The 23,078-nt window shown below is 44.9% G+C and overlaps 3 protein-coding genes and 1 long non-coding RNA gene across 4 annotated transcripts in view; 2 read left to right on the forward strand and 2 right to left on the reverse strand.

The window, feature by feature from the left end:
• The window catches only part of LOC105497922 (small proline rich protein 2G), a 121,352-nt gene that overhangs the window by 41,367 nt on the left and 56,907 nt on the right, over window positions 1-23,078 (forward strand). The gene's annotated exons all lie outside the window — the stretch shown is intronic.
• On the reverse strand, window positions 954-1,490 carry LOC105497919 (proline rich 9). Its single transcript, XM_011769453.3, has one exon. The coding sequence runs from the start codon at window positions 1,488-1,490 to the stop codon at window positions 1,140-1,142; it is 351 nt and encodes a 116-aa protein (XP_011767755.1). The 3' UTR covers window positions 954-1,139.
• On the reverse strand, window positions 13,422-15,136 carry LOC105497920 (late cornified envelope like proline rich 1). The gene is made up of 2 exons (XM_011769454.2): window positions 14,986-15,136; window positions 13,422-13,843 (listed from the first exon to the last, which is right to left on the reverse strand). The coding sequence occupies exon 2, from the start codon at window positions 13,820-13,822 to the stop codon at window positions 13,538-13,540; it is 285 nt and encodes a 94-aa protein (XP_011767756.1). The 5' UTR covers window positions 13,823-13,843; window positions 14,986-15,136; the 3' UTR covers window positions 13,422-13,537.
• Window positions 15,171-23,007, forward strand: LOC139359979 (uncharacterized). The gene is made up of 3 exons (XR_011616810.1): window positions 15,171-15,279; window positions 20,897-21,190; window positions 22,108-23,007. It is a non-coding gene; the product is annotated as an uncharacterized lncRNA (long non-coding RNA).

Below are 23,078 nucleotides of genomic sequence, written 5' to 3' on the forward strand. Positions count from 1 at the left end.
GAGGAAAGATGCTGTAGCAGAAAGAACCTGGACCTGAGGTTTTGAGTGTGGGCAGGTCCTAGCCCCTTCCTGGATTTTCTCATGTGTGAAGTGTACAAGTGGGTGAACCTAGGATATGTTGTGGGTAGGGTGGTCTCGGTGGCCTTCAGGAGGTCTCTTCTGGAATTGCTGTTTTATGCACCGGTGAGGTCTGTATTTTATTCCTGTTTCAGATTACTCCCCTCCCCCGCCAAAGGAGGAGACAGTTATCACAAGGACAGTGAGGGATTTGATGGTGGAGAAAAGAGAACACATGTCAAGTCAGATATCAGCCTTAGGATCAGCTTTATTATGTATTTTACCTTCACCAGGGAGAGGAAGGCAAGGAAGCTGGAGAACAGACCAGCCTGCATCACACAGACACAAATCACATCTCTAAAGAGTGTACATGGTGAGAACTAAGGGCTCACATTAGACCAGCTGTGAAGCACAGAGATTGACAAGGGCACCAAACATCCATCTCATCTTTCCCTTCTGGTTGTTTTGATTCAGTTATTTACATACTTTTGGCTCATTTTAAAAAAGCACAACCAACATTTCAATGTTCAATAATTTCCTGTTTTTTTTAATGTACAGGGACAAAATCATCCAATTTTTGATTTTTGAAACACCACAAGTCACTTTGTCTCAACACCTGTGGTGGCGGTGGTGGTGGTGGTGGTGGTGGCGGTGGTGGTGGCGGCGATGGTGGTGGTGGTGGTGGAGATAAGTGAAAAGTCCATCAGAATTCAGTTTGTTTTGTGGCTCATTTGATAGCCTGAAACTCTGAAAGATGAATGAAGGCATCCTTGGCTGTTACACCCCCAGAGCTGGGTGAATTTTTGCACCAAGGAAGCTGTGCTAGGCTTCTGTGGTCTTCCTGACAGTCACACCGTTCCTGCATTTGAGACCTTCATCAGACTGCTGAGAACAATGCTTATTCACAGAGGATGATGAAATATAGAAAGACACAGACCAAGTCCTGGAATGCTAAGGAAGCCAGGAGGCAAGAAGGTACATTGCACACAGAGGTACCCACAGAAGAAGGTCACCAGAGCAAGGGCTGGGGTCAGGGTTTCATCTGCTGCCCATCTTCTTGACCCCAGAAGACATATGAGCAGCTACTTCCCCTTGCCAGGGGATGAGCACTTCTCCTGGACTTTCTGTGGGCAAACCTCCACACATTTTGTCTGGAATAGCTCCTGGCATGGCTCTGCACACTGAGGTGGACATTGATCTTGGCATGGAGGTAGGCATGGATCTTGGCCTTGCTGTGGGCATTTTTCTTGACTTAATTCCTGGCACTGAGAAAGACATACCTCCTGGGCCTGCACTAGACACTTATCTTGGCAGGGGTGCTGGCACGTGGGGAGGCACACCTCCTCAGCCTTTCCCTGGCACTGCTCCTGGGTCTTTTGGAGGCATGGAGGGGGCACACATGGCTGCTTGCACTGCTGCTCACTGAAGGACATCCTAGGGTGATTTGCAGAGCCTGAAAAAAACACAATATTCGAAATTATCTGTGTTAAAAATATCAGTGTGGGAACTGGGGAATAAAGGGTTGAGAAAGAGGAATGAGGAGTGGATGGAAGAACTAATGGAGTGGAATGAGGAGTGGAAGTAAGAACTAATTTCTTTGGCTGCTTTTTATCTCTTTCTCTTTTCTATCCTGGCTGCAGCTCCCTGTGGCACCTGTCTCTAAGGTGGGAGTACTCTCATGGCCGCTGTCTAGACATCCATAGCTCCAAACCCCAAGTCCTACCGCAGGTTTTTTTTCCTTCTCTTCTAGTCTACGAATCCTTTCGAAAATCAGGTGCAAGAGACTAGATAGATAAATTCTAGTCTGGATAGAATATACAGGATAGTTTGTGAGGCCCAAGAAATGGCAAACCACTTAAAAAATCAGTAGAAAGTACAGTCCAGAGGAGGAACAGAACAGTGGCCGCCTAAAGACAGAGTAACAGGAAGAGAGAGGGCACAGATGCCCCACTTACCTGATCTTCAACAAGACTCAGCAAAAGCTGTGGACTGTGAAGCCCGGCAAGGTGGGACTTTTATATGGTGCTTAGTCCAGCCTCCTGCGGGACTGACTGGCCACATGGGCTGCGGTACTAATTGTGGAGTCACCATAACAAGCTTCCTCTGAAATCGCCGATGGTTTGAGTCACTGCTTGGGATGCCTGTTAATCAGACTACATTTTGGCCTGTGGGTCCTCGTCAGACCTCAGCAGGGAGGGCCTTCCCTCAGATCTCTCTCATCAAAGGCAGCAGGAAAAGAATGTTCATAAAGTGTTATCTCAGTCTGTTCAACCAGGATTCCTTGTCTGCCCAAACTGGTACAGGATGTGGTGAGAGATAAGATCCACCTTGCTCATCTCATCTTCACCAATGGGAAGACATTATGCCTAAGGCCTGGGGCCTCTCTGGGTCAAGGGCTTACATGGCTTGTTGCAGACACTTCTTCATCAAGTTTAGAAAGTCACCCTTCAGATGCAAAGACGAAGGCTTGCCCTGTGGTTCCAAGCAAACAAAAGGCTTTCAGCCTGCTGAAGAGAGTGATTTTCCTGCATGGTGGTCTTGACGGAAATTGGGATTCATTTGTTACTCTTGGGTTGTGAAGTGGAGTGAAGGGGAAAAGAGAGGAAGGAGAAGGCAGACAATCTTCATCTTCTCAACCTGGATTTATGACACCCTTCTGAAAGTGGAATTACTCACAGAATTTTCATAGTGACCAGGAGAACAGGCTGGAACAAAGTTAACTTGTCTCTTTGCCTACTGGAAAACGTTTTCTTAGAACTCAGGTCAATAAAAGTCAGGGGATGAAAGGAAAAGTTTCAAAGCAAACACACCCAGTTTTCTCTACCTCTACTTTCTAGTTTGGGCTGTTAGTTTTTACCTGATGTGTTCTCCCTGTGCCTGTGGAAATCCTAAGCATTCTGCAAAGCTTTACTCATGTCTACCACCCTCTGACAGCCTTTCCTGATTACTCTAAACCAGAAATGAATCCACCTCTCTATGAATTCCCATGGTATCTATTGTTTGTATTATTCATATGACATTTACTATTGAAATTAGGATTTTCCAGATATTTATATATAGATCTTATTTTTTCCTGGGTTATAAGTTCCTAGAGGATAGGTACTATGCCATAGGTATAGTAAGTGGAAGATGATGGAAGACAAATGATTATTGATGGGGTAAATGTATTAATGAAGGAATGAAGAAGGTGGATGTGGGAGAGCTGGGAGTAGAGGAAAATCTCATTTAATTGAAAATGGGAAAAGATTTACTTTGAAAGAAGCTCCTAGTTCCATAAAGTGGTGGTTCTGTGTTTGTTTGCTGAAGTTCATATTTATGAAGTTGTATTTTAAATATGATGATGTTCCCTTCCTTTCTCCTTAATTTGAAGTTATGTTCAATCTCTTAACTTGAAGTGGTAGGTTTAAGTCATTTCCTAAGAAAAATATTTGGCTAAAATCAGAAATGTCTCAACTGTTTATATAGATTTTGGATGCTTGATACTTGAAAAGTTTTTAAAAGGTAAGCTGGGGAGACCAGGAGGCATTTTTGACCTTTGAGACTGGTTCTCAGAGGTTAATGTGACATCACCAAGAGCCCCATTGGTGTCCTGGCAGGAGAGAGAGGCCTGGGTGTGGAAGGACTTGGAATACCCAGCTGTATATCTGAAGAGACAAAGTCATTTGGGGCATCTGGGAGAGCAGGTGTAAGGTGGGAAGACTCATCCTTCTTTTTCTCCTCTTTTTTCACCTCCTCCTTTCAATCTTCTTCTTTGCATTTTTCATCTTTTCTTAGAATGCCGTTGAAGAGACAAAGCAACTCTCCTGTGTCCTAGAAAACAAGGAATTTTCCATCACTGAGTTTAATAATATGTTCTTTCAGTCACTCATGGCCCCTATGTGATGTCAATGCCTTTCCCTTCCAAAATGACTCACAGTTTCATGGAGAATATGGCCAGAGGTAAGCTGCTATGCTCCAGAGGAAGGCCCCTTCCTTGGTTTTGGGTGGAAGGTTGTGGAAGGCTCATGGGGGAGGAGGTGTCTGTGCTTTGTCTTATTGGACAGTAGGAATTACCCAGGCTAGGAGGGTGGACAAGGGCATTCTAGGTGGCCTCTAGGAAGGAATCCTTGTTGGGAGGCTGTTGAAGTACAGAGATACAAGGGAGATGAAAGGAGAGGTGGAGGCCAACTTAGGAAAGGAATGAGCAAGAGACTGGGAAGACAGCCTCTTAGCTGGGATTTCTGGAAGTTTCCTGTGACAGGATGCATGAGATGACCTTGCTCATGTCATGTACATGTCTGTCACTTTGGTTAAGCCCAAGGACAAGGAGACTAAATAGAAATGTGCAGAACAAGAGACTACAGCATGTTCTCATGGAGGGGAGGTGAGCCCAGTTAGGTAGAGTCCAGAGTTTGACTCCTCTCACTGGATGCCCTGCCTGCCATCGAGTTGATTCATGACAGTGGAACAATCTTGAAATTGACCCAAAAGTCCTTCTGTTGTAGGCAGAATAATGGCCTCCTAAATATGTTCGCCACCTAATTGCTAGAATTTAGGTTACTTGGCAAGAGAGACTGAAAGTAGTGAATAAAATCAAACTTGCTATTCAGACGACTTTAAAATAGGGAGATTATCCTTGATTATCCAGGTGTGGCCAACATAAGCATAAGGCTCTTAAAAGCAAGAAGAGTCTGTCAGAGTGATGTGATTTGGGAAAGGCTTAACTGGCCATTGCTGATTTTGAATATGGAAGGAGTCCACGAGCCAGAAATGAGGGCGGCCTCTACCGTCTGGAAACAGATTCTCCAGTAGGACCTCTGGGAAGAGGTGCAGCTTCGCGGGCACTCTGATTTCAGTCCGGAGAGACATTGTCAGCCTCTGAGCTCCATAACTGTCATAGTGTTCACTTTTGTTGTTTGAAGCCACTAAACTTGTGGAAACTTGTCACAGAAGCAGTAGAAACCTAATAACCTTCCCAATGCTGGAGGCTCTTGGGAGCTCTTGAAGAAGGAAGCCTCAGATGAAGAATAAAATCTCATTTGCCATTCCTTCATTTAAATATATTCCTACTTGTCATGTCAGCATCCTCAATCAAAGGCTAGCTTTTGACAAAGAGGCACTGAGCTGGGTACAGTGGCTCACGCGGATAATCCCAGCACTTTGGGAGGCTGAGGCGAGTGGGTCACTTGAGGTCAGGAATTTGAGACCAGCCTGGCCAACATGGTGAAATTCTATCTCTACCAAAAATACAAAATTAGCCGGGCATGGTGGCGGGCACCTATAATGAGGTGCCTATAATCCCAGCTAATGGGGAGGCTGAGGCAGGAGAATTGCTTGAACCCAGGAGGTGGAGGTTGCAGGGAGCTGAGATTGTGTCATTGCACTCCAGCCTGGGCAAAAAGAGTGAGACTCTATCTCAAAAAACAAAACAAAACAACAACAACAAAAGAGCCACTGAGATATATGGAGAAAGAACTCAGGATCCCATTCATCTGGGGTTGACTATCACATAGAGTATATGCAATATTGGATAAGTGATTTAACCTCTCATAATCTCAATTTCCTCTTGTTGAGAAAGGAAAATACTATTTCACAGATTTCTTGTGAGGAATAAATTAGAGAATGTATGCTCCAAAACTTAGGGCCATCAAGCTACTTATGAATATTAGTGCAATCTGAATCAGTTCAGGACTCACCTCCTCCATGAAGCCTTCCTTGATTCCCCTGGTTCTTCTTGTTCTATGTCCTTTGCTCTGTCCCTCCAATACTTGATTTTTGACTTGAAATTTTTTTTTTTTTTTTTTTTTTTTTTTTTTTTTTGAGATGGAGTCTTGGTCTGTCGGCCAGACTGGTGTGCAGTGGCACGTGATCTCAGGGCACTGCAACCTCGGCCTCCCAGGTTTAAGCGATTCTCCTGCCTTAGCCTCCCAAGTAGCTGGGACTACAGGCACATGCCACCACACCCAGGTAATTTTTGTGTTTTTAGTGGAGATGGCGTTTCACCATGTTGTTCAGGCTGGTGTCGATCTCTTGACCTCATGATTCACCCCCTCAGCCTCCCAAAGTGCTGGGATTAGAGGCGTGAGACACCACACAGTTTTCTTTAATACAGGTTCAAATTCTGCTATGCATTTCTCTCTCCACATGTGTGTCATAGAACATCTAATACACGCCCAAAGCCAAACTGCTGATCTTGCCTCAAAAACTCCTCCTACCACAGTCTTCCTCAGCTCTGTAAGTGGCCTGGCCTCATCGTCTTTAAAATAGGAAAGTTAGACTTTCAGTCCATCCCATCTCTGACATTCTGTGATACTATATATGTGATCATGAATGATCAGCTTGGGTAACTATGTAACTTTGTAGTGTGTGGACACATATGTGTGGGCACTTTTTCCTTGGTCAGGTGGTAATATACCCACAGGAAGACCCAGTCTTCTGTCTTCTGCGTGTGGCAGTGGCTCACTCAGTGACTGATTGACCTTAGGTGACCTGTTTTTTCCTAGGTGTGGGAGTATTTGGGGTCTGAGTCCTCAAAAATCAATCTTGGTGGCCCAGTATCTGGGGTTGTGGATTAGAAAGCTTTGGAAAAATTGTCTCACCCCAAATCTTAAGATAAGGTGACTAAGTTGTTTCTGTGATCATCTCCAGCCCTCCAGCAATATTGGAGTTAATCTGATTTAATGACATCTGAGATTTAAGTTTTTAGACTTCTGGAGCTGTCATTACTGGGAGCCAGGGCATAATTAGACAGATCAGCAGGAGAGTCTCAGGTGTGTGCAAGGCAGTTTTTTTTTCTCCCATTCCCATCAAACAACTATCTCCTCTGTTCAGATCTTAAAAGTGCTCAGACTCCTCTAATCCATTCATCTGCATATTACAGGGCAATGTCTCTGATAGAGCTGAATGGTGCAGAATGTGGTTTCCTGCAGAGCGGGTGCCACTGGGCAGCTTGCGAATTCCTGGGCGGAAGTCTACCACCCCTCTCCTTTCCTTTCCTCCTGTGTCACCCACACAGGGGTCTGAATCAGAGGTGCGAATTCAGGAAAGAGCTGTGAATCACAAGCCCTCAGGGCCAGACGGGACTTGAGAGGCCACTTGATTCTACCTCCTTGTTTTAGCCCCAGCACGTGCTTTAAAAAGGAGACACAGAACTATTTATTGACTGCGTTTTTTAGATGAGGAAATTGAGGCACAAAAGTGTCAAGGGCCTTGTTCAAGGTTACATGGTCAGGTCATGTCTGGTCTGGGCAATGGTCCACGTAAAAAACATTTAGCAGGCCAGTGTATTGAGGATTCCTTATAAGCTTTGGGAAGACAACAAAGACGCAGACCAGCCAGTGGCTGTTCACAGTTTGGGATCATAGGAAATACTCATATGTACATGCCATCATCTATAGGGTGTCCAGGGCCCAACCTGGGAGTGGCGGGGTGGCCCCTAACTCTACTTGCCTTCAAAGATGGTTGTCATCCTTTTGTGGAGCTCCCTGTTTCTCCCTCAAATGTATTGCTTCACACAGCAGATAGCAGGAAGCTTTTGCTGCAGTAGGTGATGGGTTGTGACTCCAAGTGTGTACATAGGTACTAAAGTACTGTTGGCATCTTGGCTTCCTAAGTGCAGTTGCCCACACTAGGGGCTTGACATAAGTTATCTCACTTCATCACCCCACCCTTGCCCCTTGGTGAGACTTTTCGTCTCATTCCTCAGGTGAAGACCTCGAGCTCCCTTCTCCCACTGAGGCGAAGCATCTTGCCCGGCTCCACAGCTGGCTGGTGCAGTGCTTGCTTGGAGCCCATGTCTGTGGGATGCCAAGCCCTTTCCCTTTCCTTGCTGCTGCGCGAGGTGAGGGACCCACATGGAGGTAGCCTGCATCTCCCTGGCAAGGCAGGAGGAGGGTTGGCAGCATCTGCATCTTGTGCCTGAAGGAGAAAGTGGCCAAAGGCAGGACTGCGACAAGGGCCAGGGCTGCCTTTCAGCCCCAGGTCACTCATGCTGAGTCCCCTTCCTCTCTCCCCACTGTCGCGTCCTGGGGATGACTCCATGCCACGAGGTTAAGGAGCACAGTGGACAGGGGCTCAGTCCAGAGCAATCCCCTCTTGTTTGGGAAAGTGGCTCTGCAGCCTCTGAGCATCCACTAATTGGTTATTACTGCATGTCTGCGATGTGTGCCCGGCTGCCCCTTCTAAAAGGGCAGGCTGGTGGGACAGTCAGGTTACAAACACGTGGCCAGAATGTGGAGTGATAAGGAGACAAAAGCATGGAAGCTCTGAGACCACAGAGTGGCATCTAGCCAGCTTGGGGGTGGGACATGGGGAAGATTCTTGGAGCAGGTGACCCCTGAGTTGACTTAAAGGGTGAGGATTTGCCCAGGTGGATCATTCAGAGGAAGATTCAGTGGAGGCAGAGAAAAACGATAGAGAAGGAAGTGTAAAGTCACAAAGGCCAGAGACTCTGTGCTGTGTGCCAGGAAATGCCAGGAGTTACTTGTTACTGGACTGTAAAGTTCTAGAAGGAGATGGAGAAATGGTCCTATGGCTAGAGAAGGAAGCAGGGGCTAGATCCTAAAGGCTTTTGCATGACAGAATGTTATTTGAGCTGCCCTCTAGGCAAAGGGGAGACTCAAGGGTTTTAAGCGAGGACATCATGTACAAATTTGATTTTAGCAAGACTGCCTTGGCTGGTTTCCACTGGAGTAAGGACTGAAGGAAGGTTAACTTTGAAAGCCAGTTAGGAGGGTTGAATGGTGTAGGTGAGAGATGATGAGTGCATTTCTGGGCAAAAGCTATGACTCCTTAGTCTGAGAAGGCTTTCCTTTGAGCCTGGGAGGGGGCGCATAGCTCTCGAGATGAGACATGAGGTTTCCTGCACTTGGAAGACAGGTACAGCTGAAAATATCCTGGTATGCATTTTACGATCAGTTTGTATCTTAGAATCTTTACGTGTTTGGCAAATGGCTTAGTGTTTTTACTGATCTCTTTGCTGGGCATCAACACCTGTGACATGGAAGCAGTTATGACTTATCACTAATAAAGCTTTCTAGAATGTGCCTGTGCTCGTGTGCTGAGCTGCAATCTTTGGTCATGTGGGAACAGGACAGGAAAAATAGGACGTTTGGTAACTGGTTACTTCCTCCCCTCTCCCCAGTTGCCATTCAAGCGTGGAGGTGGGGGATGCAGGAAAATGGTCTCTAAGGTTCCTTCCAGCTTCAAAGTCAGACACCCCCGAGGTTCTGTGCCCAGCCCTCACAGTGCCAGCCACCTCACAGCCAGTTGCCTGATTTGGGAGGGCTTAGAAGCCCTTTTAGAAAGCTAGCTGTACTCTGCCTGATTCTCAAGAAAGCACAACGCAAAGGGGTCTGTGGTGGAGGCTTCTTTTGTGACAATCTTAATGGGTCCTCAGAACTGCTTTGTCATGAAGGGAGAGGTCTCAGTCCTGCCCGTCTTGTTATCTGGGAGTCATTGAGCCTGGTGCTGCACAGATGCCTGTGATGTCACTCTTCAGGCGTTGCTTATTTATACAGCCCTCTACTGTTTGGGGCAGAACCCTGGTGACTGCCGCTGGGGCTGGGAGTAATTATGGCATTCTGCAGGGAGGTGGCACTCTCATCATGTCCCAGCCATCTCCCCAGAATTGCCTTTGATCCAGCTTTTTGTTGGGAAAGTAGCCATTAAGAGATGTCTATCTTGGTTGGGTGCTGTGGCTCAAGCCTGCAATCCCAGCACTTTGGGAGGCTGAGGCAGGTGGATCACGAGGTCAGGAGATCGATACCATCCTGGCTAACATGCTGAAACCCTATCTCTATTAAAAATATAGAAAATTAGCCAGGCGTGGTGGTGGGTACCTGTAGTCCCAGCTACTCGGGAGGCTGAGGCAGGAGAATGGTGTGAACCCGGGAGGCGGAGCTTGCAGTGAGCCGAGGTCACGCCACTGCACTCCAGCTTGGGCGACAGAGCAAGACTCCGTCTCAAAAAAAAAAAAAAAAAAAAAAAAAAAAAAAAAAAAAAGATATCTATCTTTCGTTCCATTTACATGGGAGAAACGAGACCTAAATTGGCAACGAATGGTTTCATGTTCCCAGAGCTGGCCTCCTTTCAGGTTGTGCCCAGAATTCGCAGAACCACCTGGGAGGGCACAGCCCCCTGACCCATTCTCCCAGGCCTGGGACTGAGATCCTGCCCCTGGAGGGAAGGCATCCACGGCGAGGTGCCTTCGATGTGGTGCATACTCCCTAAAATGTTCTTCCTTCCCTGTTTTTGTACATTGAGTAAAATAAAGGACTTTGGGGGTCTCTGAAGTAGTCATGATTATTTCATAAATTGTTGATTATTTCATGATTATTTCTTTTCTAACCCATTACAAAACAAAAACATGTGAAAATCCAGATGAAAATAGAAATAAACTACTAGTTACCCATAACCCCACTGTCTTAAAATAATGAGAATATCCACAAATTTCCTTTTTTAATTATTATTACATTATCAAGGAAGGTTTTGGTTAAAGATAATGGCTATATGTTATATTTTCAATTGAGGCCTTACTTTCTTTAATTCATTTTAATGTATTAAGTTAATTTAATACATTGAATAGATTAATACATTAAAATTAAATTAAAATTTATTTTAATGTTTTAAAATTATTAAATTTAATGTAATAAATGTATTAATGTATTATTAAATTTAATGTCTTAAAACAATGTTTCATCATATAATAGGTTCAAGTTTATTTAATCAAACCTTGTTAGATATTTAAATTGTTTCTAAGTTATGCTGTGATAATCACCTTTATTTATATAGCTCCCCTACCCACCATTTTGCAATTTTTTTTTTTTTTTTTGGATAGGTTCTATGAAGTGGACTCATTGGGCCAAAGAGTTGAATCATCTAATGCTTTTGATGATATATATTCCCACATTCCTTGAATAGTTTTCTAAAAGGATTTTTGTCTATTTATATTCCCACCAACTGTAGCACACTTTTTAGCACTGGGTTCTGGGATTTATTATTTAAAAGTGACCATTTAATAGAGGCTGGTCTATTGACCATGGATGAAGATGCCATGTTATTGTTGTATTCTCTCTCTCTCTCTCTCTTTCTCTCTCTCTCTCTCCCTTTCTTCTGTCCCTCCTCCTTTTTGACTTCCTGTGAGGTAGAAGGGTTTGCCACCTGTTAACCACAGCTGAAGGGGTTTCCACCTGTTACCATAGTCTCCAATGCTCTAAACTAGACCCTCAGAGTCTCCTGGCATCCAGTGAGTGCCTCTCTGCAGGGATCTAGAGTATGGGAACCTCAGTGTCTCAGAAGACCCTGAGACCCCAAGGTCTCCTCATGTCACACCTGGAAAATGGGGGAGGGGGGTGCCTTAAATGCTCTGCCTGCTTCATGTATTCCAAAAGCCTGCTCCGTCACCAGCTGACTGTACAGCCTCAGTCTGGTGGGGTCCTAGGTATTTTTTCTTTGACACATTTTGGACTCTCTATACTTGCCATACTCTTTGCTGTCTGAACCATCCTTCAGGCTCAGAAGGATGAGAGCTAGTTTTGTGTCATGGTTCCATAGGGATCCATCCCAGATATGGCTCTTCAGTTATCTATTACGATGATAGCAGGGAATCCTTAAATGCTGTTCACTGTATCGCTGCTTACGTGCAGTGCACTGAAACAATTCACAACTGGTCTGTGTGTCAAAGCTCTGTCACCTGCTTGGCCACGGGGGCATGCTCGTGACTTTCTAGGCAATCAGGTTCCTCTCCTGGTGAAAATAGGAATATCCTTGTGCCCAATCTGTCAGCAAGCTGGGTCTGCAAACTGGCTCAGGACCTTACTGAATGGCGGGGGGTGGGGGGGGGACGCACTAGGAGAGGATGGGACATATTCTGAGGCATTGTAGAGGCTGGCGAGATGAGAGTGACTGAGATGGTGGAGTGGGTCCCTGATCCCAGGCCCTGAAGTCTTGATTCCTACAGTTCTCCCTTTAATCCTATGCCCTGTCCCCAAACCCTTCTCAGTGTGAGCTGATAAATTCTGTTTTGTGTATTAAGCTAGTTTGACATGGACTCTCTCTAGCTACTTGTAATTAATCTCCACTAACACGTCAGCTATGAATACTTTCCCTATACATTCCTAATTGAGGTCCAAGATATGTACAATATCTTTTTTGTACTTAAGTTTTTATTTTGAAATTTTATAGATTCACAGAGTGTTGCAAAAATAGAGGTTTCATATACCCTTCACTGGGATTCTTTCAATAGTGACATGTTATGTAACTATAGTTCAGTATTAGAGCCAGGTAACAGATAGTGGTATAATCCATAACTCCTTTTTGATTATTTTTTAAAGAATGTCTAATTGTACGCTTACAGATGTCAAAGCCTGACTCCTGTGGTCAGGAGATTTACAGGCTAGGAAGAATTACACAAAGCAATTAAGTTCAGGCATGATGAGTGTTACACTGTGGTGGGTGTGGGTGTGGGGTGCTCCCTTTACCAACTTACTATGTCCCTGTAAACCAAGCACTTGGCATTTGTTAACTCTTTTTTTTTTTTTTGAGGTGGAGTCTCACTCCCTCACCCAGGCTGGAGTGCAGTGGTGAGATCTTGGTTCACTGCAACCTCCACCTCCTGGGTTCAAGCGATTCTCCTTCTTCAGCCTCCCAAGTAGCTGGGATTACAGGCGTGCTCCAAACCCAGCTAATTTTGGTATTTTTAGTAGAGACGCAGTTTCACCATGTTGGCCAGGCTGGTCTCGAATTCCTGACCTCAGGCGATCCACCTGCCTTGGCCTCCCAAAGTGCTAGGATTACAAGCATGAGCTACCGCGCCTGGCCTGGCATTTGTTAATTCTTTAGCCTCACAACAACTCCATAACAGCAGTACTGTTAGCATCATCATTCCTTTTGCAAAGAGAAGGAAACTGAGACACAAAGAAGTTAAGCAACTTGCTTAAGGTTACAAGGTGTTAGGGAGCAGAGATAGAGTTTCATTAAACCCGGGCAGCCTCTACTGGGAGCCGTTCTGCATAAACATTATGCAACAGGACTAACAGGAACGTAGTACAATGCCTTTTCCTGAGCCTTCCTGGACCTTTCACCAATGTTCTACTCCTCTTTCTCCCTCATACCCTCTCCTTTCTGCTTCCCGGGGTTGGACACTTTCACAGCTGCAACCATATTTATGGATCTCTCAGGCTTTGCTGTAACAGGGCCTGGCATTCCCTGGGTACACCTTTCAGAGGTGGGCACCTGCAGGTTGGGTCAGAGGGAAAGTCAGTTCTCAGAGGTGGTTGAGAGTGCAGGGTTCTAGCCTCACTTCTCAGGGATTGCTTGCTGGTAGTTTAGTGCTGTAAAACAACAAACAAAACAAATCGAGACCCACCAAAACACCAGGAGAAGTCTTGCACAGCAGAGGAACACGTTTACTTGTCAGTTCATGGCTTCAGTCCCCAGCCCCACAGTGTTGTACATGGTGGAAGTGGCAGTGGTAGTGGGGTTGGGTAATGCCCACAGTGCCTCACTCTGGGGGAGGGCAGGGAGGTGGGCAGGAAGAAGGGCATTTAGGAGGACAAGGCTTGGCGCAGGGCTTGGGAGGGCAGGATGAAGGGGACGGCGAGGGGCAGGGCGGGCACTTGGGTGGTGCTGGACACTTTTCCCGTGGGCACTTTTCAGAGCAGCGTTGCAGCAGCTTCTTTAAACAGCTGGGCTGGCATTTGGACTCACACTTTTGTTCACACTTGGGATCGCAGTTCTTGGGCTCAGTCTTGGGGTCATTTGATTTACTTTTATCATCACTCGACATTGTTTCTTGATTATCTGAGCCCTGCAAAGAAATATGAGATGGGTCGTAAGTGGGAGAGGATTCCTACAGGCTTCTTACAGCTTATCCTTGTACTTAAGAAAGTCTTCCCTGGGATGCGCTCAGGCTCTAGATCATCTTCTCATTTAGGGCCTTGTATGAGTGTGAGATAGCATTTCTTAATCTCTCCACCCTTACTCTGCTTTCTTTTCACTTATTCTTGCTTCTATGCCATAGACCCTAGTAGGAGTTCTTAACCTAGGGCTTTGGACTCCTCACCTCCCCCACCCCACTGAAACTGTATTTCAGTAGAGTTGGTGTCTCTGTAACCCCAAATGTTGTATTTAGTTCATTTAGAAACATGATTCCAAGGAGTCCCTAAGTTTGACCAGATTGCTCAAGGCATTCATGGCACAATAGAAGTTTCGCTCCTCTCAGGCCACTTCCCGTTCCTCTGAAGATAGATGGGAGGTACATTAGCAGACTTGGGGGCCTAGGATACTGCTTTCAATCCTGTGTCCCACCCACATCCCCTAAACCTTGAGAAATGCTTTCTTTACTCGAGGCCATGGGAGGGAAAGCAATTTAATCCCTGCCACGAGTGGGTTCCCATGGGCTACTCTAGAACTGCCCACTCCTTTGCCTCCATCCAGGTTCTGATAAATAATAGTAAGGGAAGAAATCAGGAGATGAACCATGAAATTCCAATTTATCTGAAAATCTGAACGACAGAGCCACAAAATATGATTTTCCGAAGGGAATTCCTTTTCTCCCCTGTTGAGTTTTGCCCTGAGCTAGGCATTTCTATATGGACAGTTTAACTCCTAGATATGGATAGGGATTTTCAGTCCCTCATAATACTTCAAGTTGGATCTAATTGGTCATATTTCTTTGATTTCTTTTAGCAATATAAAAATAACATTTTAAATTTTGTTTTAAAATCAGTATAGCTCCCTGGGGAGGCATATTATTAAGCTGAACTCTAAAATTGTTGAGACCCTATTCCAAGGTGAAGCACACACCGATTCTTACCACTGAAAATAACAGGAAACTTTCATTCAAACATGACTTTCCCAACCCTGCTCAGTGCGTGGGGTACTTCAGGTCACTCCCAGGTAAGAAGAGGCCGAAGAGTGGCCACTTTCACCTGTCCAAATGCAACTTACCCCTCTGTGTTGGTGGTGAACTTGACAAGCAGTTGAGTGAGGTGGATGTTACGGCTGTGCTGGGGAAGGTGGATTTTCCCTCTGGTTCCTCTGCCCAGCTCTGAGGAAGCTGGGGTCGGGGGCAGGGGCAAGGACCTCCACTTATGAGGTCATTGCAGCATCATCGAGGGGCGATTGTTGTGTGACTCCATAGCTCCCAGCACAACTCAAGCCCTGGACACCAGAAAAGAGGCATGATGAACCATCCCCCGCTTGGCTGTCCCACCCCCCCCAGACCCCTCAACATTCAGGCCGGTAAAATGAGGCTGCAGTGAAGGGTCCTAGGCTCTGAGGATGGGAGGCTCGTTGTTGATAGGAGCAGAAAAGCTGGCCCACTGTTAACACATGGTCTCTAGCTCCTCTTCCACGCCCAAAGTTTAATTCCTCTGAACCTGCCCCTTTCCCACCTTTCTAGGAAAACAACCCTGAATTGATCACAGCCATTTCGACATTCTTCTTTTCTTTATTTTTCTTTTTTCTGTTTTTGTGTAATACGTGTTTAATTTTATTTATTTTATTTATTTTTTATTTTTTATTATTATACTTTAAGTTCTAGGGTACATGTGCATACCCGGCGAGAGCTGAAGCAGGGCGAGGCATCGCCTCACCTAACATTCTTTATTTTTCTAATATGAGATTCTGAAACCTCTTCTTACCACTCCACACAATTGGGTTAGCCCCAGATCCTGCCTTAGGGCAAAAAGGTTTGCCTCTCAGAATTCCTTCCTTACCTTTTTAAAGGCCTGACCAGGGTCTTTGTGGTTGGAATTGGGGTGTTTCAGGAGTGGCAATGGGAGGCTGGAGTGAGAAAGCTGGGTAGGCTTAGTTAGACACAGGGTGCCTGAACTCAGGTTTAAGAGGTTCATCCCGGCAGTCATCACGAATGAATCACGAGTGACTTTAGATTAAAATCGTGACACAATTGTCCCTAAGGTATTTAAATACTAGGATTGGGAGATGGGGTGGTAAAGTAAAAGCTGAATGAGACTGTTTTAAAGAAATTATGAAAATCTCCACATCTGAAGGAAGGCAGTCACGGGTCTGGGTGCCTATGAGAAAGGCCTCATTAAACAGGCAGATTCATGGGACTTGTTTACTCACTGCAGAAAATTAAGAATTGAAGATGGCTCCAGAGCAAAAGGGCTGCTTCCCAATGTACTAGAAGCCAATATGATGACACCAGCTTTTTGAGAAAAGAAAAGCTTTTTACTGCAACTCGACCATCAAGGAGACAAGAGTCCAGCTCGAATCTGTCTCCCTGTGCTGGCTTTAAGGCAGCGATTTTATTGGGAAAGGTTTAGGGATTAGATTCTGGGGTTAGTAGGTGATTGGTGGAAGGAAAAGGGAGGTCTGGAAAAAGTCCTCAGCCATGGGAAGTTATCTCTTCATGCTACCTCATGGGTCATGCGTGCAAATTCGAGGAGAGTCAGTATGAAACGTGCGGTGGAAATTTGTGACATCAGCACGCTTTTTCTGTGCAGACTCCAGTCTGCCAGTCTGCCATATTGGCTCCAAAGACTTCAGCCAATTTTGTTATCTGACAAGTGGAGAGAGTTTCAGCATTTTAGCAAGTTGTTCATTTTTTAAAATCTGCCATCATGTAAACTCAAGAATTTGTGTTAGTCGCTAGTTTCTTTAATTCTTTGGGACAATGTTTCACCAGGTTTTGGGGTGTTAGTGTTACTGTTAATGAGAGCTGAGGAAACAGGGGAACAGATTTGTGCTAAAAGAATATGGGTTTAAGTCTGAGAAGAGTGTAGTTAGAATGAAGGCTCTTGGGTGGTTACTGGAAATATGGCTTTGGCCCTTGGGCCACTGGGGAGACCTGAGGCCTTCAGTTCATTTCAGTTCAACAAGTGTTTATTGAATAGATGATCATGAGATGACGATGGAGAAGCCTCATATAGGGTTTATTCACAAGGATAAATAATGCCATATTCAATGAAACCTCAGATGAACCTAAATAGAAGGGGAGAATGGGTTGGGATTTAACCCCCATCACTGGAATAATCGATGTTAGAGTCATAGTCCTGGTGCAGCCCACTCCTCCCATAAGAATTTCCTCGTTCTTCCATAATTTTGTTCATCAGCTCTCTTTCCTCAAAGTGGTTGAGAAGCAGCTCTCACCCCCATCTCAGGAGACCCAGCCTCGCCTGACGTTCAGCTCTGGACCAAAGCTACCAATCTAGATATGGAGATGGCAGTCATTTGTGACAGCAATGTAAAAAATGTAGTGACTTCTACTAGCCATTGTTACCTTTCTTTCTCCTTTCTTCCCTCTCCTATTTCTTGCTCAAGTTCTCAGTGAATGAAAGTATACCAGTCACCGGACTCAGTAGGACACCATTTGCCCATTATCTTTCTAGTATTTAAAACCCTCCTTTGTAAAGGTCAGCACTCCTGGCAGTGTTGCATTTGGTATCCCAGCTACCAGCCTTACCTTTCACTTAGGGTTTGGTGGCTAAGTGATTGCCTTCCCTGGCTGGAAGGAAGCACTACTGAGATGAAACACAGAACAGGCTTCTTAGGCTGCTGGGCCTCCACGAGAGAGACTGGAAGAAGAGATAAATGCCAAAGCCCAGCTTGCCTAGATTAGGGTTAGAAGAGGACTCTGAAGTCAGATTTCTGGGTTTAAATCCTGCTTTAGTTAGGTGCAGTGGCTCACGCCTATAATCCCAGCACTTTGGGAGTCTGAGGTGGGCGGATCACGAGGTCAGGAGTTTGAGACCTGCCTGGCCAACATGGTGAAACCCTGTCTCTACTAAAAATACAAAAATTAGCTGGGTGTGGGGGCGCATGCCTGTAATCCCAGCTACTCGGGAGGCTGAGGAAAGAGAATCGCTTGAACTCAGGAGGCGGAGGTTGCAGTGAGCCAAGATCGCCCCATTGCACTCCAGCCTGGGCAACAAAGTGAGACTCCATCTTGAAAAAAAAAAATCCTGCTTTCATCCTTTTCTTGCTGAACAACCCCTAGTAATTTACTTAACCATCCAGGTCTCAATTCCCTCATCTATAAAATGATATAATGCCACCATCATCTTAAGATAATGTATAATTTACGTTGATCGCTCATAACATGCCAGGCATATTTGCAAGTGCAAAACCTACACCCTCATCAATTATAGTGCCTCACTAGACTCATAGAATTGTAAAGACTGGAGATGCCATGTATGAAGTACCCCACAAAAATATTTGTTATTCATATTAATTATTGTTTTTGTCAACACTGGCCAGGTGTCTTCATTGGTTTGCTGAACCTCTCTCTCTGTGTCTTCATTTCTGTCTCATTCTCTTATTCTCATTTTCTGGTGTTGGCCCTATAATCCCACTTCTCCAACTCAACATTTTCCTCAGACCTCTTCTCCATAGCGTCTTTTTTTCCCCCCTGGCCTTCCAGCCAAAGCTCCTGGTGGTGTTCACAGTAAGATTAGATATTTTAGTATTAACTATTCATGGATGATTTCACTTTTGAGTAGGAACGGTTGATATCAATGTTATTGATAAAAGATAGTAACTTAATTTAGGCCAAAAAAGTCATTGGGCCATTCAGTGGTTCCTCTGTGTGTGTCCGAAGGCCCTGTATGTCTGCATATCGTATCAGCCCAGGGACATGCTATGAATCAGCAATTTCAACTCTATTAGGATCCCTCTCACTGCTTTTTTGACAAAGTATTTCTATTTTTTTCCCCTGCCTTTTTCTATCTCTCTGTGTAATTCTTGTTGAACAAGCAGAACCTGCATGATAGTCAGAAAGCAACTCTATTTCTTCTCTTGCTGCCTCTTAAAACCCTCTCTATGGGGCTGGCTCTTCCCTTCCTCTTGGAGTGAAATCTCTAGCAGATGCCCTTGACTTTTAGAATCATGCTAAGAGATAGCATGATTTCTTACTTCTGGTTACATAAAAATCACTTCTATTTACATTAAAAAAATCTTATTTCAGTAATCGGAAGGTCTTTCCTTGAATGTTGGATTTCCTTTTCTTTTCTACTTGGTACTACTGCAGGAAGGAAGGGTGCATGGAAAAGAAGAGTGTCTTCTCTATTAGCTACTAGAGGTTTTTAATTTTCTTCCCTTGCTCACCCAGCTACCTCTTGTCCATTTGGTAGGGGCTGCAAAGGAACGAGAAAGAAAGACCTGAAAACTTTGTGAACTGGCATAGGAGCTTTCTGGGCTTGGCAGGTGCTTATGGCTGACCTTTCTCCTGTGGAGAACTTGAATGTGTTCTTCACAGACTCTCCCCTCCCTGCTGGCTGGGTGTTGGCCACGGTTCTTTAGTATGACAGGCACGTCTGCTTTGTCTAGCTGTGCATGGCTCCTGCAGCGCCTAGGCATTGGCAAGCTCTCCTACAGCTTCTCTTGGCTGGTATTCCTCATCTTCACCTCCTGGACAGGATTTTACACAATCTGGACAGCCAGTTTTCCCGCCCTTATGTCTCATATCTGGCCCATGGGAACCAGTTATACATCCTCCCCTTTCACTGTTTATCAATCACCATTGGGTAAATTTTTCTTGATATTTGTATGTTTTGCTCATTCATTATATAAAGGGATAAGAATGTTCTATGAAATCCTCATGGACATGGTTCAGGGATTATTCTATTTGACTTTACTGCAGTATTTGATACTGTTGTGTCCTATATTTTACCCCTCTTCCCTTTTGGTCCTCTGTGACGTGGGTAGCCTCCCACTTACAGCCTCATCTACTCTCCTTCCTGAGCCCTTTCTCCTCTGCTGAATCCTTTCAACATCACCTGCACCTTCATTTTTCACCCTTGCTGCTGATATTATTATCCACCATTGCTGGAAGTATCAGCTCTGCATAGAGAATCCCAAAGCCCACCCTCTTCCCTGAGCTCTAGGTCCCAATATTAACACCCATTGGATGTACTTTGGTACCTCAAGCTGACTTTACAAAATCAGAGTTCAACACCTTCCACATCTTTCCTAACATGCCCCTCTTGCTCCTCTTATGCACTCCAATTCTGTGAATAGCATCCTGTCCACCAAGATTTAACCGGAAACCTGGGATCATCCCAAACTCTTGCTTCCTACGCAACCTCACAGCAGATGTGCTACCAGGACTTGCAGATTCTACCTCCTGAGCCACAGGCTTCTAAACCAGGCTGTGTTTGGGAGTTGCAGGGTACATTGCTCTCAAGTTGGTCACCCATCCTCTCACAGTCATGGTTGCTGCCTTTATTGTGGCATCATCATCACAGGTCTCCCTGTCTCCAAAGAGTCCCACCACTAATTCAACCCCCAAAGCATTCCCAAAGTGAATTTTATAAAACAAAAGTTCTTAATTTTACCATTAAATTTAAGATGAGGCCCAAGGCTTTTGGTTGGGTCAACAAACTTTTACTAATCTGGTGTCTACTTTCAGCTCAGTCTTCTACTTTTACCATAGATTCTGGGGTAAAGCTACTTGCAGTTTCCAAAATATGCTAGGCTTTTTAAATTTTTTAAACTCTGAGTTTTTGCTCTGCTGGCCGAGTCCTCCCTGTCTCCTCCTCAACCTTGAACTCATAGGAAATTCTCCTTGGGCATGATTTCTCTCACCTTCCCAGGCTGTTCGTTGTCTTAGCCAAGCTCATTATGAAATTTTTATCTGCATATTTTGTAGTTATTTATTTCCCGATCTACTCTCTCACATGATGCAGTGTAGAGATCAGGAACCAATTACTTTTTTAAGTCTCTGTTTCTGCAGTGCCCAGTGCATGGCTCGGCACATGTTGGCCAGGCAACAGTTAATGCTTATTGTCAATAAGGTGATGGAATAATATTATTTCAATAGTTTTGCAGTTGCTTTTCTTTCTAACTGGAGTATCCCCCTCTTTTTTGCCTTGATATTTATTTATTTTTTATCTTCCAGATACAACTTGAAAATTCCACCTTCCATGCGGACTGCCCTGGTCCTCCACCCTACTGTAGTTAAGAGATACTATCTGTGAACATGCCTGACATGCTCCCCGTGGATTGACTCCCCACCTGTTCTGCCAGGGGGCAATGCTGTCTCCTGTCTCACACTGTGCCCTAATCCAGGAAAGGGCTTTCTTATTATTCTTTGCATCTTTAGTGCTGGACCAGGGCCTGACATATAATAGATGCTCAATGAATGTTTGGGGAATAAATGAATGGATATACAAGACAACGTTCAGCAGGGGAGGTAAGAATCAAATAAACTATCTGTCAGAGGAGGGAGATCCAACTATATGGAGAAAGAGATCTATTTCTCAGGGTCAGCTTCCAACATGAATATATCTGTATGAGGCCCAGAGATTCCAGGAGGCAGGAACCACTGGGCTGTTTAGGCTGGAAATCCCAGATCATGTTGGGTTTGTCCAGGATACAGCCACTGTCTGATCCAGGCTCCCAAGCAGAGATGGACTCAAGTGTCAGGGAGTCTCCATCTCCCCTTCCCTGCAGCTGGGGTTTCTCTTGCCCTGCACCTCGTCTTCACTCCCCAACATGTGCATATGTGCGTGCATGGGCACGCACACACACACACACATTCTCTGCCTGGTGAGACCCTCTTCAGGAGCACTGAGGAGGACACAGGATGGGGTGCACTCTGCAGGGAGGTAACTGGGCAAGGCACAGTAGGGAAGGATCCTGTGGTTAGATGGGAGTCATTCTCTTGAGTGAAGCTCTACCCCACTCCACTGTGGAGTCCACGTTCTACCTGAGGGCTCTTCCTAAGGTGCCCACCAGGCTTCTGTTTCCTTTTTCCTCTTGTGACTCCATCACCTTCCCAGCTACCAGCAAGCACAATAAACTGGGGGCCCACTGGGGCAGATGTCTTAATGGAGAGAGCAGAGATGATGAGAAAATCCCTCAGCAGGTTGAGAATGCCTTCTGCAGGCTCAGGGCACAAAGTGAGAACTCTTTGCACAGGTAAGGAAGGCAGTGAAAAGTACTTCCTTCACTGAGTGTGGGATCACAAAGTCAGGAAATTTGGGGAAAATTTTCACATGATTTAAAATAGTTCTTGTCAATTTCTTAACCAACTTTACAAGGTCTTCATATTTTTTAATAAAATGGGAGGCAGCACTGTGTTTCCCTAATGATCTTCTTTTGTCACAGGAGGCAGCATGGGCTGGAACAGTAGCAGCTGGAATAAGCAGCTTTATCTAATTGAACTTTAGCTAAGATGTGAAAATAACCTAAATGTCCATCAACAGATGAATGAAGAAAATGTGGTATATACACATGATGGAATACTATCCAGCCTTAAAAAGGAAGGAAATTCTGCCTTATTCAACAACATAAATGGCCCTTGAGGACATTATGCAGTGAAATAAGTCAAATACAGAAAGACAAATACTGCATCATTCCACTTACATCAAGTATCTAAAAATAGTCAAATTCATTAAATCAAAGAGCATAACAGTGGTTACCAGGGGCAGGGGGAGGATGAAATGAGTTATTAATCAACAGGCATAAAATAATTAAGTAAGATGAATAAACTCTAAAGATCTGCTGAACAACATTGTACCCATAGTCAACAATATTGCATTGTATTAATACACTTACAATTTGTTAAGAGGATAGAGCTCATGTTAAGTGTTCTTACCACAAAAACAAAAATAAATTAAAAAAGAGGATAAGGAAGGGGAAGGATGGCACACCTGGTCCCCAGGAAGTTCCTGAATGTACTTTTGTCTAATTCCTGCTGTTTTCTGGGAACGATCTGGGAGGAGTCACTCACCACCTATGGAGGCCCAGTGGCCTGGGAAGGTCTTCTCCTTGGTGCTCATGAGAGTTGGGGTCTTGTGGGCTGTGGGGTGCTCAGGGTGGGAGCACGAGGGAAGGAGGTGTGTGTGATGAGTGAGATAGAGTCCCCGTGCCTCTAGAGGAATGGAAGAGTCATCTCAGCATGTTCAGAACAGGCTTAGGAGCAGCGTGAGGGGGGCGGTTAGCTCTCTTAGGAGAGGAGGTGATAAATAAATGTTGTAATTGTCTTGATTGAAGCTGAAGGATTGGAAAGAGAAAATTCTTAAGATTTTTACCATTGTCCAAAGCAGTTTTTCTTTCTTAGAATTTCAATCATCCTT

This window comes from Macaca nemestrina, chromosome 1 (assembly GCF_043159975.1).
Source record: "Macaca nemestrina isolate mMacNem1 chromosome 1, mMacNem.hap1, whole genome shotgun sequence".
Classification (NCBI taxonomy): domain Eukaryota; kingdom Metazoa; phylum Chordata; class Mammalia; order Primates; family Cercopithecidae; genus Macaca; species Macaca nemestrina.

Excerpts from the sequence above, each read along its gene's own strand:
- LOC105497920 (XM_011769454.2), bottom strand. The coding sequence starts at position 13,822 with ATGTCGAGTGATGATAAAAGTAAATCAAATGACCCCAAGACTGAGCCC.
- LOC105497919 (XM_011769453.3), bottom strand. The coding sequence starts at position 1,490 with ATGTCCTTCAGTGAGCAGCAGTGCAAGCAGCCATGTGTGCCCCCTCCA.